Raw genomic sequence first — 10,349 nt, 5'->3', positions numbered from 1 at the left:
ATGACTGATCTGGATTGTTCTTTTTGACAATGAACATATCAAATTAAATATTAAATTAGTATAAACAAGCTTATAAAAATTATTTTGGAACACGTTTAATTTTTAAGACTTTTTCTATTCTCCCCACTGCTGCCCAGTCAATTCTGGCTTATTCCAACCCTACTTTCCAAGGCTCTGCGGAAGCAGACTGGTTCAAATCGCCGACCTTCCCATTAGCAGCCGAGTGTTTAACCACTGAGCTACTAGCGCTCCTTTTTCTACTCCAGCCATTAAAAAAAAAAAAAGCTAACAACTCAAAGTCATCAAGCCAGTTGTGACTCACAGCAACCCTGTGTGACACAGTAGAACAGTGTGCTGTAGGGCTTTCTTGGCTGTAGTCATTACAGAAGACAGGATGACAACTGCCAAGAATCTACAAACTCTGTAACATATGGTGGCATGTCCAATGGGCCAATCATATTTGCTGAGTGATGTGCGTTCATTCAGGCTCCCACTGGTGTTTCTTTTCACAATCTCTAAAGCAACATGAAAATGACGTACGCATTTGTCAGGGGATGGTTCTACACTCACCTCTGCATAACCGCTTCGTGAATTCTACGGTACATGTAGCACTCCACAAACAACCACGGTGAGTAAAACCACCTTGGTTTCCCATCACCTTCATTCATGAGGCTCTGCTGGTACTCTAGGTACCGATTCCAGATGTCCATATCAACAAACTTCTCCACCAAAGGTGTAATCGGTTTGTCGGTTTGCAATTCATTCCGTAATTTAGAAAGAAGGGAGATAGCTTTCTTCTCCGCTTCGGTGCCTTCCTAGAGAAATGTGAGAATTACATGAATGATTCTTCTAGACAAACACAGTTCTATGGACCCAAACTTTAAAAGGAAGAAAAAAATACAGCATTTCAAAACTACATTTTATGTCTGTTAGAAACTAGTATACACATTTTAGAATTCTTAATTTGAAACTCAAAGAACATATACAAGATCTCATGTCAGCATAATCCTACCATACTATGCTGCCTTTTTGTTCTGGGCTTTATCTTTGGGTAGGGTGACCATTACCACAAAGGGAAAGCAGCTGGATTTTCCATTTCTTTTATGCTTCCTAATCTTCTTCTACAAGTAGCTGCACCAGAAGGAACATTAGACTTCGGGGGTTTCTTCCAACACCTGAGAGAGTAGGTTTTATTGCTTGCTCTCCACTGTTCTGGGTGGGTGGGATGCCCTGACAGGGATGTGCATAACAGGCCAACTGGAGAGGAGAAACATGCGATGGGATCAGAATTAAGGGAAAATGACAGTTTTTAGGCCAGCATGATTCTTAGTCCATTTAAAAAAAAAAAAAAGGGGGGGGGGGAGAGGGAGGGCAATTTAAACCTAATAAGACACATACAGAATAAAACACATGAAGTCCATTTTATAAAGTAACTATCACAATGGTGATTTTAAGGGAATTTAGTCCCTGTTTTCAGCCTATAATTTTCTCACTACAGACATTTTGCAACTATTACGCTAAGAAATCAGTTAAATACAAATGAACGACTATCCTATGATCCCACATCTATGAAATACATAGAATAGACAAATTCATTCACAGAGTCCGAGGTCTGAGAAGCTACCAGAGTGTGGGGTGACCAGTTAATTGCATAATGGGTACAGAGTTGCTCTGTGGGGTAATTAAACCTTTTGGAAATAAGTATTGGTGATGATTACCTAACATGGTAGATATGATTACCAACTGCCAAAGAGTCAATTCCATTTCGTGGCAGTAACCCAGTGTTGCAGAGAGCTGTGCTCCACAGGGTTGAATCATCTGTGGGGAAGGAGTTAATTCCATTTCATGGCAGTAACCCAGTGTTGCAGAGATCTGTTCTCCACAGGGTTTTCAAGGCTGTGATTTTTCAGAAACAGATCACCAAGCCTTTCTTCAGAGGGTGGGGTTGAAAGGCCAAACTTTCAGTTAGTGCTTAACTGTCTGCACCACCCAGAGACTCTGCCACAGAACTGGCCACTTAAAATTGGTTAACAGAGCAGATTTTACGTTATACATTTTACCACAGTAAAAACAACAACAACACACACATACACAACTCTTACCTCTCCATGTTTCTCAAAAAACTCACTTTTATGTCGATGCAATGTATCAATAGCCTTAGTTAAGATCTGTGGTATTCTATCTTTAATTGTAAGATATGCAAATGATCTAGAAAAAAAGAGCCACATACACAATTCTATTACTTAGTAAACTAGAATGGTCTTTTAGTATTGTTGTTGTTGCTGTGTGCCATCAAGTCAGTTCTGACTTATAGCAACCCTATATAGGGTTTCTAAGAGCAGCTGGTGGGTCTGAACTGCCAACCTTGTAATTACCAGTCCAATACTTATCCTACAACACCACACCAGGGTACCAGAATTGTCTGATGACTATATTACGAGATAGGCAAATCTGAAAACTTCTCTGGTTTATCAAGAAAGCTAAGCAATTCCCCACCACCCCCCCGAAAAAAAAAAGCTAAAGAGGATAGAGAGAAACACTGTTAACTGATGATATATGGAGGGGATAATAATCAATGTAATGAAACAAGCTATATGAATGGTTGAATGTGAAGCTGATGATGTGCCCTGTAAACTTTCACTCAATCCAAAATATAAAAACATTTAATAAAAAAAAAAAAGAAAGCTAAGCATTTTGTGCTTCTAATTCTAGATTCTTTCACAGAAGAATCTGCTTAATCATTCTTACATTTCCCATTATAGTGTTTTACCAGACACTAGTTTAACAGTATGATAGAACTGACAAAGGATTCACGTAGAAATCAAAGCAGCTTCTAGTCTAAGGTCTATTACTGACTCAGTTATTTTACCTGCTCAGAAAGGAGAATGAGACATTGGATCATTAAAAGGATATTAAAAACTCTTACGATTGAGAACATATAGAACTAAACATGTTTATGAGCCTACTTCTCTCTTCATTGTCTATAATCAACCTTGTTTTTCCTCTGGCTGTTTCTGCCTGCAGTGACGGTTCCCTTTATACATTCCAGATAAAATGAACGAATACTACCATCTCCCTTTCCCAGTCAAACACTGGCGATTATTCTGGGAGTGTCAGACAATGAAGAAAGCTACAGATGAAGATAACCTCGTGCATATTAGCATAAAAAAGCAAAGATCTTCTTGATTTAAGATATACAAAAGCCAAGATTTATACATTATCATCTTCTACAATTGATTGGATTTTTAAAGATTCAGAAAACAAACAGGTTTATTAGGAGATGAAATTGTATGAAGTTGTTAAAATATAGCACAGAGACCATAGGCAATCGGTCATTTATATTGTCAGATCCCCAGAGACAAAGTAAAAGCTAGATAGTGAAGAGATCATTTTAAAAGAATCCTCGTCCAAATCCTCTAATTTTAATTTGAGATCACCACACTTCTAAGGTGTCCTGGTGTAGTGCTGTAAGATAAGCACTGGACTCATAACTACAAGGTCAGCAGTTGGAACTCACAAACTGCTCCTTGGAAACCCTATACAGGGTCACTATGAATCAGAAGCAACTTGATGGCATTTAACACACTTCTAAAAACATAAGCATCTTACTCAAAATGTTTCCTCTAGTGATAGCTGTAATATTTTAAGGGGAAAAAAAAGCAAGCACTTTTCTGTCACTGTGGGACTTTGAGTATCCTAAAAACTCTGAATTTTAATTTTAAAATAATCACTAATTCCCTTGGAGGGAGGCAGGGCAGAATCTTTAGTGGGAAAGATCATTACCTTAAATTAATTGATACTTGAGCTTTTCAATTTAGCAGATACAAACAGGTGACCATTCTTTGAGATTTTACCTTTAATCAGAAAGGATCACTATTTTTCGAACTCGTACATTTCCTCAGGCAGAGTTCTGCATCGCTAGGGCAGGGTCTAAGGAGCTCTGGTAGCGTAGTGGTTACGAATTGGGCTGTGAACATTAAGGTCAGCAGTTTGAAACTACCAGCCGCTCCACGGGAGAAAGATTAGGCTTTCTGCTCCCGTCAAGATTTACAGCCTTGGAAACCCTATACAGGGTCGCTATGGGTCCGAATCGACTTGACTCAAGGGCACTTAACAACAACATCAGGGCAGAGCCTAGGAGGCAACGTTTGAGACACTCCCTCATATACCATTTAGGCACTTCCTTGGCTACTCATCCTACTCTCAATTCTCCATAACGTCACTTTTTTAGCAGTATTTTTGGAGTTAGGATCTATCTCAAAAATAAACTTGGCCACCCAACTTATACCAATGCCTATTGTAATTTTTACGGTCGTCCACAACTTTACCTAGAATCTATAACACAGATTTCTTGTGTGACCATTAAGCCAACAAATTAATCTCATCAGCAATAAGAAACACATTTCCCGATCAATCTGAGATTTCTACTTTATTACAGATAACTTTAACTTCCCAAAAGTGCATTCATTAAAGTAAATAAAACATAATTACAATCAGGCTCGGCCAAACCCTGAAAGGGTGAGGAGTGGAGATATAAACTTTAAAGAAGGGCATGCAGGAATTTAAAAAAAAAAACAAAAAACAAGAGAATCGATTCCTTAAACACAATTAAGTAAATGGTTCTGTGGGACTCTGTGGGTTAATGCGCTAGACCGCAAGGTCGGCGGCTCAAGCTTACCACCTGCTCCTCGGAAACGCTATACAGGGTCGCATGGGTCGGAACCGACTCTATGGCACTTAACAAGTAAACTGTTTAACGGAAATGAATACAGGCTGCTGAGATCGCCTGAATGATCAGTATACAGAGGTGGGGAGTTTTCGCTGGTCCGTTGTGGTGTAGCCAAGGCTGCCACAGGGAGAGCCTGCATCTGTCCCCAGCAGCCGCAGCCGCCACACTCCCAGGCCCGTCTCGCTCTCGCCTCCACGCTGGTCGGCGAAACCCGAGACGCGGAGCCTCTCATCATCCTACAGGATTCCAGAGACACCGGCTTTCCCAGTGGGAGAAAGGAAAACGAGAGGAGAGACTGGGCGAGGAAAGCGAGACGAACCCCACGTCCTGTCCTGAGAGTGACTCCGGAGACCCCGCCATCACCTTCCGCGGTCCCTGACCCAACCGCCGGGTCTCACCCGCCGCAGGAAGAGAGGCGGTGCCGGTGCACGGAAGGAGCTGAGAGAACGAACGGTGTAAGCTTCACAAAAAAAAAAAAAAAAAAAAAAGCGCTTTTGAATGAGGAAACTTTATTCGATGCCCTAAAAGAGCCAAACAGTGGTTAGCAGGACCGTACTGGGATCTTCCGGGAAAGTAGGCTCGGTAGCGGAACACCTAGTGCGAGCGGAGGAGGAAGCGAGTGGAAGGCGGAGGACAGGCAGTCCGGTGGTCCCAGGGATTAGGGAGCGGAAAAGGATGCGGTGGTTAGTCACGTGGTCTTGTGACCACGTGGATGGAGCGACTCACGCGCTGCCTAGCTAGTAGTTCTGTGCGCTTGCGCTGTCGGGCGTTGGGCGGAGTTTCTTTCCTGGCATTTCGTTGTTTGAAGCGAGGGAGCGATTACTGCAAGCTGCGTTTCTGTCAATTTCTGCAGTCTGGCCGCGGAATCTTTTGCTCTTGGGTGCTTGTTCTTCTCTTCCGGCGGAGAGGTTAGTGCACTGCCTTTTCCTCGGAGTTCTGTGCTCCTGGTGGCCCTGAGCCTCTCGCGTCACAGGTTCGTCTGTACCGCTATGGCCCCCTCCCTGCAGATTACAGTGATCTTTGGTCGAGTAAAAAGCTCTCAATCAATAAGGACAATGAACTCCTCTGCGCCAGTGAGCAGTGGCACTTGCAGATACAAAACAATTTGTAAATTTAAGGAACTTGAAGGCATACTCCCCAATTTAGGGTTACTTGTCCATTGAATCGTAGCCTAGCTAATAACGTTTATTAGTATTATTCTTAAAGAGTTGAGCAGATGTGTAAAAACTGAGCAACTGTCTTGGTCTTTCATTCAGAAAATATTAGCTGAGTGTCTGCTGTGTAGCAAGCACTGCTGTAGTCATAGAAATACAACATGAACAAAATTAACAACAACAAAAATATCTGAGAGGAAGCACACACACTAGACAGGGGCATAGGCACAAAAGCCCTATTTCCTCTTCAGTACTCCCTCCCTCTGCCCCTTTTAGCATTTGTCACCAAAACCTGTTTAAGGAGCCCTGGTGACTCTCAGTGGGCTAAGTGCAGCTTGGTGATCGACCCCACCAGGCGCTCGGTGGGAGAGGGATGAGGCTGTGTGCGGCCCAGAAAATTACCATCTCGGATATAGAGTCGGTATGAGTTGGAATCAATTCGATGGCAGTAGGTTTTTTGGTTTTATTTTTTAAATCCCTGTTTAGGAGCACTTAAAACGCTTAACTGCTAGCCAAAAGGTGGTGGCTTGAACCCACACCAGCCTTTGTAGGAGAAAGTTGTGGCAGGCTCAGTAAAGATTTACAGATTTGGAAACCTGGTTATACTGTGTTCTATAGGGTTGCCAAGGAGTTCTGGTACCATAGTGGTTACTAATCGGGCTGTGAACCTCAAGGTCAGCAGTTCAAAACTACCAGCGGTTCCTTCGGAGAAAGATGAGGCTTTCTGCTCCTGTAAAAAGATGTATAGCCTCAGAAACCCTGTGCAGGGTCGTGTGAGTCAGAACTGACTTTACGGCACATCACCACCACCACAGTAGGATTGTCAGGAGTCCTGATATGGATAAACACTGGAGCACAAGGTGGCTTTGATCCTCCAGGTTGGTAGTTCAAACTCACCAACGGCTCCTCAAAAACCCTATACAGAGTCGCTATAAGTCAGAACTGACTTGTCAGCACCTAACAGTAACGACAGGCTTGCTATGAATTTTATTCATCATGATGGCATAGTTTGGTTCTTTGCAATACATGTTTTACTGATTTACCATCTTTATTATTTAGTATTCCCAATGTAAAGTAAGGTCCAAATGATAGGGACTTTTCGTCTGTTTTGTTTTCTTCTGCATTGTCAGCAATGAGAACAATGCCTGGCACACAGTTGGATCTGAGTTCCTATTATTATGATTTAATAAATATGCTGTGAAAGTAATGCTGGACACAGTGAAGAAACAGATGGATATGGGTTGTACATTTCCACTAAGGTGGTTGCAGAAGGCTTCACTGAGGAGGAGACACTTGAGCAAAGACCTGCAGTTGAGGGGGCGAGCCCTGTGGATACCTGGGAGAATAGCACAGGAAAAGTGCAAACACCTGGAGGCCCCAGTGGGTTTACTGAAGGCTGAGCAGAGAACAGAACATAGTAAGAAAATGTAAGCTACATGAAAGGCCACCTAAAGTTGTTGTTGTTGTGAAGTGCCATTGAGTTGGTTCCGACCCATAGTGACCTTGTATAGGGTTTCCAAGGAGCAGCTGATGAGCTTGAACTACTGACCTTGTGATTCAGACAACTTTGCAGTCCAACACATTAACCCACAGCGCCACACCAGTACTCCCCACCTGAAGCTAGTGGTCATAATTTTGACGTGAGATCAATCACAGGAATACAGTAGCTTCTTGGTATAGTAGAGGCTGTTGTTGTTAAGTGTGGTAGAGTTGGTTCGGACTCATAGCAACCCTGTGTAGGGTTTCCGAGGAGCAGTTGGTGGGTTTGATCTGCTGACCTTGTGATTTGAAGTCCAGCGATGATGATCCTGTACCGCCACACCAGAAGTCCATTTAATTAGGATTGAGTTATACCAAGTGGGCATGTGAAAGAAAGGGTGCAGAGGAGTAAGGGAGAGCGATGAGAATGTGAAGGTGAATCAGAAAGTATTGCTACAAAATCATAGCACTCTTTACTAAACAAACCTATCAAATTGGGATGCTACTGTTTTCTCCACGTGTCCTCCATCTTGGTCTGTACACTGCTGGAGGTGGTTTTTTCATCTCTAGCCTTTCCCCCAAAGAATTCTGCAGTCTTCAATTTACACCTCCTCAAAATGGCAGTCTTAGCATCCTGGAAGGACTTGTGTTTCTTTGAAATTTTCTTTTGAGATTTGAGAACAAAAAGGAGGTCTTCAAGGGCAAGATCAGGGCTGTAGGGAAGAAGGGGTAAAGGTCAGAAGTTCAAACCCACCAGCTGCTCCTTGGAAACTCCATGGTGGTGGTTATGTGCCGTGGAGTCAGTTCTGATTCATAGTGACCCATATAGAGTTTCCGAGGCTGTAAATCTTTACAGGAGCAGAAAGCTTCATCTTTCTCCTGTGGAATGACTGGTAGTTTCAAACTGCTGACCTTGAGGTTAGCAGCCCAGCTCAACCACTGCGCTACCAGAGCTGCTTGAAAACTCTGTATAGGGTCGCTATGAGTCAGAACAAACTTGGTAGCATTTAACAACAACAGCAACAAACAAGACTAAGACAGTGTATTAGTGAGAAAACTTGTCTGTTGATCACAGAGACTTGTTTCAAAACCAGTGTGTGGTTTTGTATGGACTGAGACCCTCACAGCGGCCTCTTAGACTCACCATCATTGTAGACTGTGCATATGGAGAAAGTGAAGTCATGTGGAATGGAGGACCGTGGAAAAGGTGCTTGGATCATTGAGTTGTAGATGCTGTTGAGCTTTAAGAAATGCTGGCATTGGGTAATAGAAGTATGCCAGGAAGCCAGGGGGTGGTGTTTGAAGAGCAGAACGCTTGGAATTGAGATGATGAGACTCTGCGGTTATTGGTAACAAGCAAGTCTAGAGCAGCGCTGTCTCAGAATATAATGCCAACCACACAGCTCATTTTCAGTTTTCTAGAAGTCGTGGTGGTCGTGGTGGTGGTGGTGTGCCATCGAGTTGTTCTGACTCACAGCAACACTGTGTAGGATTCCCATGGCTATAAATCTTTACGAGAGCAGAAAGCCTCATCTTTTTCCAGTAGGAGTGGCTTGTGGATTCAAACTGCTGACTTTACAGTTAGCAGCCCAGCACACAACCCACTACACTGCCAGAGCTCCTTAGAAGCCATAGTAGTAAAAGTAAAAGCCTGTGAAATTGGTTATAATTATTTTATTTGGCTCACTATATTAGAAAATGTCATTTCAACAAGTCAGCTATCTATACAATAGTTGAGGTGCTCTGCATTTGTAAAAACGGAATCTCAGTACTGGTCTCATTTCAAGTGTCCAGCGGCATCTGTGGCCAGGGGTCTCCATGTTAGAGAACTCAGAGCTCACAGCCCCGGCTGCAAGCGAGTGAAGTAGAGGATGGGCCACTTGGAGACAGGAGGCCCAACAGCCATCCTGCCATGTAAAAGCCATCAAGAATCACAGCAAGGGACTGTCACAACTGTAAAAGTAGAAGTTTTATAACAAAAAGAGGGGAGTAGTTAATCTTAAATTCCAGGAACACAGGGCCCTAGGACCATCATGGGAGGAAGAGCATGAGTGGAATGTGGGACCCTATCCAGAGAAGCAGCAACACCAGAGATGGTGGCAGAGATGAGGACATGGAGAAGGGGAGCAGCTGAGGACTCTGGACTCATGGAAAGTGAAAGGCTGTGTGCTGGTGGCCAGGAGGCAGGCTTGCAAAATGTGCTCTTTGGTTGTTTATTACATATTCCTGAGTGTTTTTGTGTACATCCTCCCGGCAAAAAAAAACACAAACACAAAAAACAGAAGGAATAGAAGTAAATACTGTCAAATGATGATGCAGGGAGGAGACTGTAATCATTGCAATGAAATGATGGTGTAAAGCTGATGTTCTCCCAGGTAAACTATCACTCAGTTCACAATAAAAACTTAAAAAAAAAAAAAAGAACAAGTGACTAACCATGGTGAGCATTTCTTCATGAAAATAAATAAATGCATAGCATTAGTGACAAAGACCCAAATGATGCTGTATCCTATTCTACAGAATATCTATTTGGAATATGTTATTTTTCTTTGGAAACAATTGTGGTGATTTACTTTACGCTTGCATATGTAAATCAAATAAACCAATAAATAATTATTTGCCACATTTTTTTTTTTTAATTACAAGGGTAGTACAGGGAGAGTATTTGAGTTCAGTGCCAAAAATGTTATATAAAGTTGTGAAGTGCCATGAAGTTGTTTTTGACTCATAGCGATCCTGGGTAGGGTTACTGAAGAGCAGCTGGTGGGTTTGAACTGTCAACCTTGAAGTTAGTCCAATGCTTAGCCTATAGCACCACACCCAGACTCCCATAAAGCTGTTAAGGTAGTTAAAAATCAATTATACTTTTTTAAAATTCTTTAAGTTAGTTTTGTTGTTGTTGTCAGGTGCCATCGAGTCAGAACCGACTCATAGCGACCCCATACACAGCAGAATGAAACAATGTCCAATCCTGGGCCAACCTCACT

General features: G+C 42.5%; 1 protein-coding gene across 1 annotated transcript in view; it reads right to left on the bottom strand.

Moving 5' to 3' along the window:
• LOC102823920 (chromosome unknown open reading frame, human C6orf211) overlaps nucleotides 1-5,093 on the bottom strand; it is a 19,490-nt gene extending 14,397 nt beyond the window's left edge. Inside the window, exons 1-3 of the mRNA XM_006874351.1 lie at nucleotides 5,049-5,093; nucleotides 2,103-2,208; nucleotides 571-815 (exon numbers count right to left, since the gene is read on the bottom strand). Of these exons, the coding sequence (XP_006874413.1) occupies nucleotides 571-815; nucleotides 2,103-2,208; nucleotides 5,049-5,089 (392 nt within the window). The 5' untranslated portion in view covers nucleotides 5,090-5,093. The remainder of the gene's footprint in view (nucleotides 1-570; nucleotides 816-2,102; nucleotides 2,209-5,048) is intronic.
• Nucleotides 5,094-10,349: the final 5,256 nt, after the last annotated feature.

The sequence above is a fragment of the Chrysochloris asiatica genome, unplaced genomic scaffold (genome assembly GCF_000296735.1).
Source record: "Chrysochloris asiatica unplaced genomic scaffold, ChrAsi1.0 scaffold00271, whole genome shotgun sequence".
NCBI classification, from domain to species: domain Eukaryota; kingdom Metazoa; phylum Chordata; class Mammalia; order Afrosoricida; family Chrysochloridae; genus Chrysochloris; species Chrysochloris asiatica.
This window is presented reverse-complemented; position numbering and strand designations above follow the sequence as displayed.